Raw genomic sequence first — 15,329 nt, 5'->3', positions numbered from 1 at the left:
ACAATCACACTGCTGTCACGTGACCATGAGCGTCTGCGTGTGTATGGTGTGAGTGTACTGTAATTGGTTTATTTCACTCCAGTAAACACAGTCTTTCTCTAGAGACATGTAAGTACTGGAATACCTCTAGTGCTATCAGACTCCATTCACTTTATAGCCATTACAGCAGCCTTCAGTTCCAGCAGCACTACTACACTTGTACTTCTGCTACTATTATTAGACTATCACTGTAGCTGCTGAAATCCTTCTGTTCCACTACTACTACTACTACTAAGCACAAATTACTGCTTCAAGGTATGGGTGTTTTTTTACCCATGTTTAAAAAAAAAATTTAATAGAGATTTCTACTTTTTTATTTTTGTTATATGAAAGTCACACTTCAGCTGTCATTTATTTTGCTCCTTCTCTTAAAAAAAGGAGATTTTTATAATTTCACCCTTGTCCCAGACCCAGACTTTCAGTAAACTATGAAGATCTATCAGTACAGTTTTATAGATTAAAGCAGGGGTCTCCAAACTCAGTCCTGGAGGGCCGGTGTCCTGCAGAGTTTAGCTCCAACTTGCCTCAACACACCTGCCTGGAAGTTTCAAGTGTACCTAGTAAGAGCTTGATTAGCTGGTTCAGGTGTGTTTAATTAGGGTTGGAGCTAAACTCTGCAGGACACCGGCCCTCCAGGTCCGAGTTTGGTGACCCCTGGATTAAAAACGATATAACTGTGCTGTAATATCTGCCCCACCCAACAATTTTACCCCTAATAAAGTGTTTCTAGCCTTAGCAAGACAAAGGAGACTGATATTTTATTTCAAAAGTAATTACAATTCGTTTGAAATCTTTCCAATTTTAAAATCATTTCCACCAGGGTTATTATCTTGACAAAATGACAAAAACACACAACAAAATTGCTAAAACTTGAAATAAAATGAAAATGAAAATATCAAATATAAGAATTAACCATCGAACCCTATAAAGCACAATGCATCATTTTGTGGTGGAAATGACTTTCAAAAAAAGAGACTTAATTCTCCTTTGATCATGTATTGTGTGTCCACCGTTAGACTGTTATAGTGGGAACACAAAAATTGTATTTTGTTTTCTATATTTTATTTTCTAAAAGTCCAAATGGTCAACAGTGCACATAGTTGAAGAAACTTGACACTGAACCGATGACCTTGTGTTTCTATAGTCCAATGGACTTGGCAAAGTACAGGTACATCTCAATAAATTAGAATGTCGTGGAAAAGTTCATTTATTTCAGTAATTCAACTCAAATTGTGAAACTCGTGTAATAAATAAATTCAATGCACACAGACTGAAGTAGTTTAAGTCTTTGGTTCTTTTAATTGTGATGATTTTGGCTCACATTTAACAAAAACCCACCAATTCACTATCTCAACAAATTAGAATACTTCATAAGGCCAATAAAAAAAAAATTTTTAGTGAATTGTGGGCATTCTGGAAAGTATGTTCATTTACTGTACATGTACTCAATACTTGGTAGGGGCTCCTTTTGCTTTAATTACTGCCTCAATTCGGCATGGCATGGAGGTGATCAGTTTGTGGCACTGCTGAGGTGGTATGGAAGCCCAGGTTTCTTTGACAGTGGCCTTCAGCTCATCTGCATTTTTCATCTACATTTTCATCCTGCATTTCTCGTCTCTTGTTTCTCATTTTCCTCTTGACAATACCCCATACTAATTTGTTGAGATAGTGAATTGGTGGGTTTTTGTTAAATGTGAGCCAAAATCATCACAATTAAAAGAACCAAAGACTTAAACTACTTCAGTCTGTGTGCACTGAATTTATTTATTACACGAGTTTCACAATTTGAGTTGAATTACTGAAATAAATGAACTTTTCCACGACATTCTAATTTATTGAGATGCACCTGTATCAGTGCTACAATAACATGACTATAAAGTGGCAATGAAGAGTATTTTCTATTCAATTATGAGGAAACTATATGGTTTAGGGATTAAAAATAGACCTTTTACATTTAACTTGCAAAGTAGCTCATGCTAGATTAGAGTACTAAGAGTGCCTCATGTCTTGCTTTTTACTGATCATTTTAAATATTTTTAGATGTTCATAATATGAAAATAGTTTTTACTTCTTCTCTTACTTTCGTATTGGGTTCAGTAAGGTTGCATATTTCCCTCTTAGAGTGATGCTGAGATTGGAAAGCATGAAATGGTTGTGATATGGATGTGTGATGCTGAAATCTGACTAGGCAGAAATTCGTCTCCCTTTTCAAACAGAACTGGGAGTTAGACACGCTTGTTATCCTCACATTGAAATGTAATCATCGCAAATGAGTTTCTGAGATCTTCAGCGTCAAGTTCAAGGCTGAATCAGTAAACGGTAAAAATAACATCATGTTTTGAAATGTTCATTGTTTTCTAGAATGTCAGAGATTAATTGCATTTCAGATCTTGTATATTTCAGATCTTTAAAAATAACATTATAAACAAATTATAAAACAGCTGATAGAAACATCACAATAATCCACAAGTAATCCACACCACTCCAGTCCACCAATTAACATGCCGAACTGAAAAGCTGCATGTTTATAAGAAACAAATATATCAAGACATTTTTTTACTTCAATCCGGCTAAATATGAGTTCTTTATCATAATTTTGATTTGTCCAGTGAAAAAGTTGTCTAGTCTGAATCAGGAGAGAAATATGCGCAGATCAAGCACCATTTACAAGCCAAAACAGTTCTAAACAAATACGTGAGTGGATTTTGATGTGAGAGGACAGCAGGGGATGGACTTTCTCACTAGAGGAAATATTATTATGGATTATGGACTCTGCCATGTTGGCCAGAAGCAATGATTTAAAGTTAAAACGTGATTTATTTCTTACAAACATGCAGATTTTCGCTTCATTGATGGACTGGAGTGGTGTGATTTGCTTGTGGATTATTGTGATGTTTTTATCAGCTGTTTGGAGTCTCATTCTGACGGCACCCATTCACTGCTGAGGATCCACTGGTGAGCAAGTGATGTAATGATACATTTTTCCAAATCTGTTCCAATGATATAACATACTCATTTACATCTTGGATGGCCTTTGGGTAAGTCCATTTTCTGAACAATTTTTGGGTGAACTATTCCTATATGTGCATTTTAATGGCATACACTGATCTGATTGGTTTATACAGGTCAGATACGCTAGAGTGGTCACAGATGCTATTGTAAAGCAGATTAACAGCTTTTAAAAACATGCAAGTAAACATGTGCCTTTGTGTGTGTGTGTGTGTGTGTGTGTGTGTGTGTGTGTGTGTGTGTGTGTGTGTGTGTGTATGTGTGTGTAAAGCAACAATACTATCGCAGACAGAGTCAAGACATATACCGCCATCTGTTTTGATTATGTCATGTCTGTGAGAAAAACACCATACGGTGATGCAAATGAGGTGATTTGCATAATAAAACCCACAACAGAACAACATCCACTACAAAATATCCTTTGCATGACCTTTAAATTACCATCAATGTGAGAACATAAATCCTAAGTGATTAAATAAGCTTTCATATTGCCAATTGCATATCTAAGTTTTCTTTACACTCTTAAAAATAAAGGTGCTTTTTCTTACCTTTTTATAATCTGAAGAATCTTCTTTCGCCACAAAGAGCCTTTTATGAAACAGAAAGGTTCTTCAGATGTTAAAGGTTCTTTATGGAACCATTTAGACAAAAAGGTTCTTCTATGGCATCGTGAAGCACCTTTATTTTTAAGAGTGTAGTCTCCACAGGGAAATTGTAATCATGGAAAAAGTGCAGTAATGACAGACCATTTTCATTTTGTGATATGAAATGCACCTCTGGGAAGAACTATTACTTTATCTGCTATTATGATTGATATCATTAAATTAACTTTGAGCTCATCATTCAAATGTGAATACATTATAATATCATGGTGAGTGCGAGAGAGAGAGAGAGAGAGTGAGTGAAAGAGATTTTCAATTAAATCAATAAATGTCGTGTCAACAGCGCTGTGGCTCTGATATTTTGCTTGCTTTGGGGTGGATTTCTTGCAGTCTAAACACACTAGCCAAAAATTAAATATGACCTAAACCAGTAATTCTGTCTGTAATGCATAATTTGCTTTACAGCTAGTTGTTTAAGCCCACTGGATATTCATGTCTTTTCTAGAGGAAAAATATGAAAAATATATTTGTTTATTAATTTTGATACATTTTTCACACATGTCCTCATAAACCATATATACCTGTACACACACACACACACACAATCAAGTAATATCGATTTAATTCATTATAAATCAATTAATATTATATTTTAATAATAATCTGATTTTATTATGACATTTGATATTTTGTTGTATAATGTTATTATACAACAACATGATGATTTTATTAAGATATATGATTAATATAGGATATCCTAGATATAGGCCTATAGATATATTTAATATAGAAGATATTTAAACAGTATCAGACAATCCGTGCTGATCTCGAAAATATCACAAAATCTCGACGGGCGTGATATTGCTTTTACACAACAGTTCAATAAAGAATAAGCTCATATCAAGTAACTTAAATTTAGATAGGCCTACTATTACTCCGTCCATTTTGCTTCGCCAATTAAAATATTACCAAACGAAGTCACAGCAGAATCGACGTCCGATCGACAGAATCCCAGCAGCACATCAGGTGGTGGTGATTCATTCCTGATTGAATCAACGTATTTGAATGAATCGCTTGAGTAAATGATTCACCAACTCATTCATAGACGGTGCGTTCCAAATGGGATATATCGCCCTCCAAAGGGCACTTCGGAGTGAAAACAATCATAGCCACCATATTGAAGGGACGTTCCAAACCAAAGTGCTCAAAACTGGCCACTTCAAAGGGCCCTTCGGAATGAAGGATTTCGAAGGGTATGACTGATGGACACCTAGGGCTCCCATGATCCTTTGCGCAGATTCTTTGCATGATGACTGCGCCTCCGTGTGGGCACGTGATGATGACGCAGAAGGGCACTTCAAGAAACAGTTGTTTGGTCCCCTACACCCTTCAAACCTTCGAAGCTCTCACTCCGGAGGGTAAACCACTCTTTGAAGGGATTAGGGCATAGGGATGAGCCCTTCTGAATGGGACACAGGGAAATACTTCACTTGATCGTTCCTGACTGAATCAACGTCTTTGAACGAATCGGTTGAATGAATGATTCATAAAAACGGTTACTTGTTGCCAACTACTGATGCTGAATGAGTCACTTAAACATTCTCACCACTAATGCATTTCAATTGTTTATTGAATAATAGTAACAACATTAACATTGTTTTTACATTTATTATTGAATTATTTTTATTTATTATTAAAATACTATTCAATAATTTATAACTGTAAACTAAGTTTATACTTATTATAAGTATTACAGATATATCATATGAATGACTATTGTGTGATAATCAAATCGTGCAATAGTGTGTATAAGTTCCCTGGGAGCTGTTTAATATTAACAGAAGAAAGTGAGTCCCTCCCCGTTGAGTGAACTTGAGTGAAACTCGTTCTTTAGACTTCACTCGTTCATCATGGTGGTGTTTTCGTCTCTTACTCCGGTGTTCGTGGCGGTTTTGTGTGTGATTATCGGGTTTCTCTTCAAAAGCTCCCAGAGGAGAGAGACCAGATCAAAGCAGGAGCGTTCAGATCAGACAGCCAGACCATGGGTGGACGAGGATCTGCAGGATGATACAGAAATCAGCAGTAAACACAACGGTACTCTCCACCACTATACTCACATCATAACTAGTAATATTAAGGAGTACATGACAGGAATTTGACTTTATCTTTTACTTTTGAATGCACTGGCCAGTCTATAGGCCTACATGTTTTCTAATTTTATTTGTATGTTTTCAGTATTAAATAGTGTTTGCAAAAAATATTTTATTTGCCACAAACAGTTGCAAAACCCATCATAAGTCCTCTTTAATTCATAAGTCCTCTTATATATATATATATATATATATAACTAATAAACTATACAAAAGTACTCCAGTATGTAAAACAGTAAAGCACATGATCAATTCAATGAACAAAAATTATTTGGAAAAATTGTCTGGATGGTTCGAATCAGCACAAGGGTGGAAAGCAACCGTAACCTCCACACAATAGCATTTATGTGAAGATGTCTTTGAGAGGGCACCACGTCAAGCATAGTGATGCAGAACTTTTGAAGAGATCTTAAAGTTTGAGATCTCAAAGAAAAGAACTCTATGCTGGGAAAGAGTTTTGAACCAAATGCAAAGGTTCAAGTCCAAAAAAGTCTTGCTTAAGATGTTGCAACATGCTCTATTACAGCCCACTTTCAAAATAGCGCTTTAATGTCTGTTGATGTGAGCTGTTTATATACTGTTAATATTTTGTTTTATTATTGCATATATGCAATCATATTTTTCATATATGAAAATGTTCTTACATATTCAAACATTTTCAAAACAAACGACAGAGAGTAGAGAATTAAAAAAAAAAATAGTTCACCCAAAAATAAAACATTTACTCACCCTCTGGCCATTATCTGGCCATTAAAAATGTGTTTATTCATGGGAATATATTTGGAGAAATGTAGCATTCCATCTTTTGCTCACCAGTGGATCCTCTGCAGTGAATGGGTGCCGTCAGAATGAGAGTCCAAACAGCTGATAAAAACATCACAATAATCCACACCACTCCAGTCTATCAGTTAATGTCTTGTGAAGAGTCCATAATTCTTAATAATGGTTCCTCCAGTGTAAAAGTCTACTACATCTACTGTATCTACTGTTGTTCTCACACATCAAACTCTGCCAACGTATTTGTTTAAAACTGTTTTGGACTGTTTTTGCTTGTAAACGGTGCTTGATCCTCCTGATCCAGACAAGATGACTTTTTCACTAATAGAGGAAAAGTAATATTATGGGATAATATTATGGATTATGGACTCATATTTTAGCCAGAAGCAATGGTTTGAAGTTAAAAACGTCATGATGGATTTGTTTCTTACAAACACACAGCTTTTCGCTTCATAAGACATTAATTGATGGACTGGAGTGGTGTGGATATCTTGTTGATTATTGTGATATTTTTTATCAGCTGTTTGGACTCTCATTCTGATGGCACCCATTCACTGCAGAGGATCCACTGGTGAGCAATTGATGCAATGCTACATTTCTTCAAATCTGTTCTGATGAAAAAACAAACTCTACATCTTGGATGGCCTGAGAGTGAGTAGATTTTCAGCTAATTTTATTTTTTGGGTGAACTATTCCTTTAAAGACATGAGACTGCCATGTTCACCCTGATGTAAATTTGTGTTTCTGTTTATTGGCGTTGGTGAATCAATCGATTGTCTGTGCACAGAGGGTGATGATGATTGGCTAGACACAACAGAGGAAGAAAACTTACCCCATATCCCATACACCCCAATTCAGTATTCTGCTACTGAGATGCTGGAACGTTCTGAAAAGTTCTACTCGCTCATGAATCTGAGACGGTCTGTCCGCTTCATCAGTCCAGAACCGGTACCAAAACAAGTGATTGACAATGTTATACGCACTGCAGGTAATGCAATCACAATGATGCAATGGGCTGAATTTGTTGTGTGATTTGGAAGAGGTGGCAAATTCCTATTCAGCTCAAAAGCCTACCCTTTGTCCCTGTGTGTGTGTGTGTGTGTGTGTGTGTGTGTGTGTGTGTGTAAGGCACTGCACCTAGTGGAGCTCACACTGAGCCCTGGACGTTTGTGGTGGTGTCTGATTCAGATGTCAAACACAAGATCAGAGAGATCATTGAGGAGGAGGAGGAGATCAACTACAAGCAAAGGATGGGAGACAAGTGGGTCCATGACCTGAAGAAACTGAGGTGCGTTTCAAACAGACATAATATGTAGACATAATGTGTAGTTTTATGCAAAATATTTATTAGTTTTATTATTACTGTACTATTACTATGTACTAGTATTATGTATTCATATAATTTAATTAATATGTATTAATAAATTGAATATAACAATTACAGCCATAATAAAAATGTGTTGACTAAAACTTAGCTATGACATTAGTGCCCCCTTGTGTTTTTTTATTTTTATTTTTTTTTACCATGGTTAATGTTGTTTCAAACAGTTAAGAGGTCACATAATAATAATAATAATAATTATTATTATTATTATATTACGATTTTTGGTAGGATCTACAGATAAATATAGATATTATATTTGATCATTATTATAATAATCACAGTGTTTTAATAAAATCCTATAGCTGTGTTACTAGAGCCCTCTTGTGGTTTATGTTCGTTCTACTATAACTCATTTTATTTCAAGAATTTATATGACTTTCCAATTCACTAAATAACAAGCAAGTAAAGGTGTCTTTCACAGGACAAACTGGGTGAAGGAGTATTTGGATGTGGCTCCGTGTCTGATTCTAGTGTTTAAGCAGACATATGGAATTCTGCCCAATGGCAAGAAAAAGACTCACTATTATAATGAAATCAGTGTGTCCATTTCCTGTGGCATCCTGCTGGCTGCTCTGCAGGTCAGACACAAAAAAGCTATTTCACAAACACACAAATCAAACATTTGATTATAAAAAATGTGGATCTGTGATTTAAATGATGTGTAATATTCCATTGTTCTCTGTATTGATTACATATTTTGTGTTAGAATGTGGGGCTGGTTACCGTGACAACGACTCCTCTGAACTGCGGTCCACAGCTCAGGTCCCTCCTCCAGCGACCGGCCAATGAGAAGCTTCTAATGCTGCTTCCTGTTGGCTACCCTGCATCTGACGCCGAAGTGCCTGACCTCAAACGCAAGGACCTAAATGACATCATGGTGACTGTGTGACATTACCAACTGCGATAAACAAATGTAATGCAATAAAAAGGCCAATATACAGACCTGTTGTGAATAAAAAGAAAAAAGCGTTTGGCAAATTAGACCAAATGTTCTCATCTTACTGCTATATTTTTATTATACCTTACCATAAAGGGATGTTACAGTAATAGTTTACATAGGGACACAGTTCCTCTCACATTTTGCATGGCTCTTTTAATGTACGCTTCATATATTATGAATCTGCTGTGATTTATGCAAAACATTAAGTACGTGTTTGTATTTTCCCATGCTAATGCTTTATGATGTTTTCTACAATCTCACTGACATATTTGAAAGGGCTTCATGTTTCGTTTACGGTCATTGCAAGATAATGCAATCTGTATCGCAAAGATCATTTTTCAATAATCATCTCTAAATTACAGTCCACCATGGGTTTATTACTGTAACAACGCATATATAGTTAAAGATGAAGTGTGTTATTTGTTAGATGTTGAAATACTTTATTCTGCCCCATCTTATTATGCAGAGACATAAGCTTTGTAGGATAATTCAACAGAAAAGTGTAAACACTTTGTTCTATAATTTGTAATATATATTAAATTAGAAAAAAGTAGATAGAATAGAAAAAGAGTCGAGAACGCTAGTGTTAGAGGGTAATTGTTTTATAATAAATATAAAGAAAAGTAGATAGAATAGAAATAGAATAGAGAATGCTAGTATTAGAGGGTAATCTTTTAATAATAAATACAAAGAAAACAAGTAGATAGAATAGAAAAAGAGTAGAGAACGCTAGTGTTAGAGGGTAATTGTTTTATAATAAATATAAAGAAAAGTAGATAGAATAGAAATAGAATAGAGAATGCTAGTATTAGAGGGTAATCTTTTAATAATAAATAAAAAGAAAAGAAGTAGATAGAATAGAAAAAGAGTCGAGAACGCTAGTGTTAGAGGGTAATTGTTTTATAATAAATAAAAAGAAAACAAGCAGATAGAAAAGAAATAGAATAGAGAGTGCGAGGTGCTAGTGTTAGAGGGTCAAGTTTTTTATAATAAAGAAAACAAGTAGAATAGAGAATGCTAGTGTTAAAGGGTATATATAATTTTTTATAAACTTTATTATTTTATTTTTATTATAATTTGAGTATAAATAATTTTAGTACTTTTATTTTGTACCCAAACGGGGCTTTTATTTTGAAAAATAGAGGTGAAATGTGTTATTTGCATTAGATGTTAAAATCCTTTCTTCTATCCCATGTTATTATGCAGAGATAACTTGTGTAAGCTATTTGTAGAATTCAACAGAAATTACAAATGAATTCGAGCACTTTTATTGTTTTATTATTATTATTGTTGTTGTTGTTGTTTTACCCAAACAGGGCTTTTATTTTGGAAATACATTTCCTGTACGTACAAAAGAGTTGACGTATTTGACGTTAACTAGCACAGGAAGTACTTTTTTATTTACTTTTTATTATAATTTGAGTATAAATAATTTTAGTACTTTTATTTTGTACCCAAACGGGGCTTTTATTTTGAAAAATAGAGGTGAAATGTGTTATCTGCATTAGATGTTAAAATCATTTATTCTATCCCATGTTATTATGCAGAGATAACTTGTGTAAGCTATTTGTAGAATTCAACCGAAATTAAAAATGAATTCGAGCACTTTTATTGTTTTATTATTATTGTTGTTGTTTTCTTACCCAAACAGGGCTTTTATTTTGGAAATACATTTCCTGTACGTACAAAAGAGTTGACGTATTTGACGTTAACTAGCACAGGAAGTTCTTTTACTTGACAGCTTTCCTTAATCGACTATCTTACTATAAGTTGGTTTGCCAACCGCCATTAAATTTAAAAGAAGAAGAAGAAGAAGAAGACTATCTTACTAGAGATATTACTAGTAAATATGTAATATATCTCAACATTTTCTAATTCGACTGTTATGCGTCAGGCTCGCTGAGGGCAGCGGTGTAGTTTGAGTGAGTGAGAGTGTTTGTGGAGGTGGAGGAGATGTGCTCGCTGGAGAAGGTGCTGGGCGACGCGCGGACGCTGCTGGAGCGGCTGAAGGAGCACGACACGGCCGCGGAGACTCTCATCGAGGAGTCGAGCGTCCTCAACCACAAGATACACAGCATGAAGGAGGTCGAAAACACTCTTCCTGACAAGGCATGATATGAAATCTCTTACTGACCACCCTGCAGAGCACACATATGACCTCGAAGAGCATGCAGGGACAGATTACAGTTGTGTGTGCATGTGTTATTGCATGTACATTACACAATATGAGCCATTTATTGTTGCACAGCGTGTGGTTAAGTGGGTAAGATCTGGACTGATGAATCAAAGATTTTAGTTCAGATGGGTAGTTAGTTTAATGATTGTCAGTGTTGCCCTTGATCAAGACGCTAAACTGCTTTACTCAGTATTTTTTGTCTTGTTTTCCAGTACAAATATATAAATATTCCTAAATCAAGATACATTTACTTGAAAGCAAAATATTAGGTCTTTGTTTCTTAAAAATAAATAAATAAATAAGATCAAGTTTATGCTTAAAACAAGACAAAGCATCTGTCAACAGGGTAAGAAAGATCAACTTAATTCAAATAATAAATTTTTCTTACTACGTTGACCATTGACTACCATCTATTTTTCTTGATTTTAATAAACTCATAATTTTTATAACATTTTTTGAAAACAAGACTTATGTTTTATATCTTATGTTATTTTCCTTCTCACGTAAATGTATTTTGATATTTTTATTGGAAAACAAGACTTATGTTTTATATCTTGTTATTTTCCTTCTCACGTAAATGTATTTTGATATTTTTATTGGAAAACAAGACAAAAATCCTAAGTAATTATTATTTTATTATTTTTTTTTTTTTTGCAGTGTAAACCTCAGAGGTCTGAACTTATGGATAACAGCTTGGAATACAGTGCAATATTAAAATTGGGCTGATAATACATTTTTGTGTAAATGCTGATACTAATATTGTGCCTGATATTATAAATCTGTACTGCTGTCATGCATATTAAAGCTGTCTTTTATTTATTTTTATTTTTTTGTAAAGCGAAATTAGGAATAAAAACATAAGATACAATCTTGACGGTTTAATTTTATGAAGAATATTTGTTAATATTTTTTGCATTGTGTTGCAGGTCGGATTGAATTTAATTTTTTAATAATAATAATAATAAATGTCAAAATTATGTATAAAATTGAGAACCCTGCAACTAAAGATTATTTTAATTATTGGTTAATCTGTTGTTTATTTTCTTAATCTGAAAAAAGGTCAATTATTATTCTTGTATATATATATATATATATATATATATATGTATATATATATGTGTGTGTGTGTGTGTGTGTGTGTGATTTTTATTTTATTTTTTTTATCGATCATCAAATTTGTTATCAATTATTCTCATTCTTGATTATTGTTGCTTTTATAGATTAGTTGTTACAGCCCTAACTAATATTTTGATAATCAATTAATCTATTGATTATTTCATTGATTAATCACATAAAAAATACATAGATAGACACATAATGTGCAGCCTGAATTAATTGATAATCAAATTAGTTGTCAATTTAGTTGTTGCAGCTCTAGAATCCTGTATATGATGCGTCTAATAGCTAATAAATGAAGAATAACCAGTATCCACCGATTATGAATTTCTGTTTTTCCTGTATTTAGTACATGGAGGAAAGCACAGAGTATCAGGAGCTGTCCAGATACAAACCTCACATCCTGCTGACCCAGGAGAACACCCAAATCAAAGACCTCCAGCAGGAGAACAGAGGCAAGTCAGCGCGAGTTTCTTCAAAGTGTCTCGCATTTGTTGAGTGAATCCCTGATTCGACTCTTTGTGCTGTTCACAGAGCTCTGCCTCTCTCTGGAGGAGCACCAGTACGCTTTAGAGCTGATCATGGGCCGATACCGAAAACAGATGCTTCAGCTGATGATGGAAAAGAAAGAGCTGGATGCCAAACCTGTGCTTAGCCTTCACCAGGATCAAGCTAAGGTGCCAGACCTTTGCTTTCTTAAAAGAATAGTTCATCCAAAAATGAGGATTTATTGTAAATGTACTCACCCTCAGGCCATCCAAGATATAGATGAGTTTGTTTCTTCATCAGAACAGATTTGGAGAAATGTAGCATCACTTGCTCACCAATGGATCCTCTGCAGTGAATGGGTGCCGTCAGAATGAGAGTCAAAACAGCTGATAATCCACACCACTCCAGTCCATCAATTAATGTCTTGTGAAGTGAAAAGCTGCGTGTTTGTAAGAAACAAATCCATCATTAAGGCGTTTTAACTTCAAACCGTCGCTTCTGGCCGAAATATGAATCCATAATCTATAATAACGCTTCCTCCAGTGAAAAAGTCCATCCTATGTTGTCCTCTCACATCAAAATCCACTCACATATTTGTTTAAAACTGTTTTGGACTGTTTTCACTTGTAAACAGTGCTTGATCTGTGCTCAGACGCGATTTCTTTTTTTTTTTTTTACTGGAGAAAGCAATATTATGGATAGAGGACTTGTATTTTAGCCAGAATCAATCTTTGAGGCTAAAAACATCTTAAAGGTCACATATTTTACACCTTTCTGGAGTTGTATTTTAGGTTTTGATGTCCTTAGGAATATATATTTGCCCAACGGTTCGTGAAAAATCACAGCTACTTTATGCAGGTTGTGTGCATTTTACTGTGGACTGACTGTTTTGGAACGTATATGGTAGTTAAATAGCCCCTAGACCTCGGTTATCATGAAAAAAGCCAGGAAATTTCAGTTTTGACAATATGGGACCTTTAATGATGGATTTGTTTCTTACAAACACACAGCTTTTCTCTTCACAAGATGTTAATTGATGGACTGGAGTGGTGTGGATTCCATTCTGACGGCACCCATTCACTGCAGTGAATCCATTAGCAAGCAAGCAATATGATGCTAAAATTTCAGCAAATTGTCATTTTTGGGTGACCTATTACTTTAAAATTGTGCATCAGTTTCTTTAAGTTATTCTGATGGCATGTTCAAAAATCAGGCAGAATGAAACCTAAAATAAGTCTTTATTCCAGGAGGTTCAAAGCCAGTTGGAGCGGATCTGTGAAATGGGTCAAGTAATGCGTCGAGCTGTGCAGGTGGACGACCAGCGCTACTGCTCTGTAAAAGAGCAATTGGCACAGCTTGAAGTAATGGCTTTATTTTAATACATCAGCTTATAATTTCTGCTTTTGTATGTTCATGTAATGCATCTTTTTGTTGATGCAGATTGAAAACAAGGAGCTCAGGGGTCTGCTGTCCATCAGCAACAGCTCCGTGAGGCCGCAGAGAGAGGAGACAAACCCTGCAGAGACGGCAGCCCAGAGCCCGAAGAAACAACAGCCCTAATAGAGGAAATCTTACTTTAGATGGCAGTTTGTATATTTGTATGTCGGTGACCTGGCGTCATAATATCTGTATTGGGTTCTCTAGTGTTGAATTGAACTGTCCTGGCGGGGGTTTAACTTCCTGCTGCCTGATGATGCACTTTCTGATGTTTATTATTAATGATGGTAGTGTTTTTGTTCAGGAAAGACGTATAACCTCTTCAGTTTTTTAATAATAGATGCTTAATAACTTTAAGTAAATTTGCATTATAGATCAGTTCTGGCTCTATTTCTGTTTGCATTTTCCAAAAAAAAAAAAATTGGTTTATTTTAAAATTATTGATTTTTGTCTTAAATTGATTTAGCCTTTGCAGGATTATAGGTCTTTTTAGGTCACATGATTAAATTGTGTTTGGAGTACATTCTATATTTGTGAAAACAGATTATTAACAGGCCTATTAACTAACTTCAGCATAAGATCAGATGTATGTATCAGCAGTATTGCATCTTTCAACAGTTTGATGTTATAATCTCGTGCGTCGTGTAACATGTACAGCACACCTCCACAGTTTTATGATCAGAGTCCTCTTAAAATGGCCTTTAGACAATTGCCAGTCTTTGTATTGTAAATCGTTGTATTTTCATCTCAGGAAAGCAATCATATGTACTGCAGTTGTTATTTTGTAAAACACAATATGTAAAATAAAATACAAGTATTCCAAGTTTAAACGTGATGAGTTTTATATTTCATCAGAAGGTTGATGTTTGTGTGATAAATTATGAAGTGTGATATTGAATGTTTTAACGTTTTCTGAAACCTAGAATCCAGTGTGACAGTTAATTTCACTAAATATATAAATATTCTTTTTACATGTAAAATAAACTAAAGGGATATCATTTTTTAATAATTTGTAATACTTTTTAAATTATAATTAATTTTTAATGAAACTTTCCATTAAATAATTTTCACCCATAATATTAAAAAAATATTTAAAATTAAATACTTATTTTAAATTATATTTTTTTATATTTTCTAAATATTGTATGTATGTATATGTAAATATATATATATATATATGTGTGTGTGTATATATATATATATATATATA

At 34.4% G+C, this 15,329-nt stretch overlaps 2 protein-coding genes and 1 long non-coding RNA gene across 3 annotated transcripts in view; 2 read left to right on the top strand and 1 right to left on the bottom strand.

The window, feature by feature from the left end:
- LOC107697892 (uncharacterized) overlaps positions 1 to 15,329 on the bottom strand; it is a 20,086-nt gene continuing 4,757 nt past the window's right edge. The window contains exons 2-3 of the long non-coding RNA XR_001635276.1: positions 15,027 to 15,031; positions 1 to 12 (exon numbers count right to left, since the gene is read on the bottom strand). This is a non-coding gene — a long non-coding RNA (uncharacterized LOC107697892). The remainder of the gene's footprint in view (positions 13 to 15,026; positions 15,032 to 15,329) is intronic.
- On the top strand, positions 5,490 to 9,371 carry LOC107697889 (iodotyrosine deiodinase 1-like). The gene is made up of 5 exons (XM_016498740.1): positions 5,490 to 5,744; positions 7,365 to 7,565; positions 7,706 to 7,865; positions 8,383 to 8,539; positions 8,668 to 9,371. The coding sequence occupies exons 1-5, from the start codon at positions 5,561 to 5,563 to the stop codon at positions 8,848 to 8,850; spliced, it is 885 nt and encodes a 294-aa protein (XP_016354226.1). The 5' UTR covers positions 5,490 to 5,560; the 3' UTR covers positions 8,851 to 9,371.
- LOC107697890 (suppressor of IKBKE 1-like) lies at positions 10,726 to 14,540 on the top strand. Its single transcript, XM_016498741.1, has 5 exons — positions 10,726 to 11,010; positions 12,543 to 12,648; positions 12,728 to 12,870; positions 13,930 to 14,043; positions 14,123 to 14,540. Exons 1-5 carry the CDS (start codon positions 10,855 to 10,857, stop codon positions 14,240 to 14,242), a joined length of 639 nt encoding a protein of 212 aa, XP_016354227.1. The 5' UTR covers positions 10,726 to 10,854; the 3' UTR covers positions 14,243 to 14,540.

Source organism: Sinocyclocheilus anshuiensis, unplaced genomic scaffold (assembly GCF_001515605.1).
Source record: "Sinocyclocheilus anshuiensis isolate Anshui unplaced genomic scaffold, SAMN03320099.WGS_v1.1 scaffold78, whole genome shotgun sequence".
In the NCBI taxonomy this organism is placed as follows: domain Eukaryota; kingdom Metazoa; phylum Chordata; class Actinopteri; order Cypriniformes; family Cyprinidae; genus Sinocyclocheilus; species Sinocyclocheilus anshuiensis.
The sequence above is the reverse complement of the archived record's forward strand: the minus strand, read 5'-3'. Positions and strand labels throughout refer to the sequence as shown.

What these genes read in the sequence shown, in the direction of transcription:
- LOC107697889 (XM_016498740.1), top strand. Translation starts at nt 5,561, where the DNA reads ATGGTGGTGTTTTCGTCTCTTACTCCGGTGTTCGTGGCGGTTTTGTGT. An exon ending in AATCAGCAGTAAACACAACG is followed by an intron (nt 5,745 to 7,364) that starts GTACTCTCCACC and finishes GTCTGTGCACAG; the next exon opens with AGGGTGATGATGATTGGCTA. An exon ending in CATGACCTGAAGAAACTGAG is followed by an intron (nt 7,866 to 8,382) that starts GTGCGTTTCAAA and finishes TGTCTTTCACAG; the next exon opens with GACAAACTGGGTGAAGGAGT.
- LOC107697890 (XM_016498741.1), top strand. Translation starts at nt 10,855, where the DNA reads ATGTGCTCGCTGGAGAAGGTGCTGGGCGACGCGCGGACGCTGCTGGAG. An exon ending in CCTCCAGCAGGAGAACAGAG is followed by an intron (nt 12,649 to 12,727) that starts GCAAGTCAGCGC and finishes TGCTGTTCACAG; the next exon opens with AGCTCTGCCTCTCTCTGGAG. An exon ending in TTCACCAGGATCAAGCTAAG is followed by an intron (nt 12,871 to 13,929) that starts GTGCCAGACCTT and finishes TCTTTATTCCAG; the next exon opens with GAGGTTCAAAGCCAGTTGGA.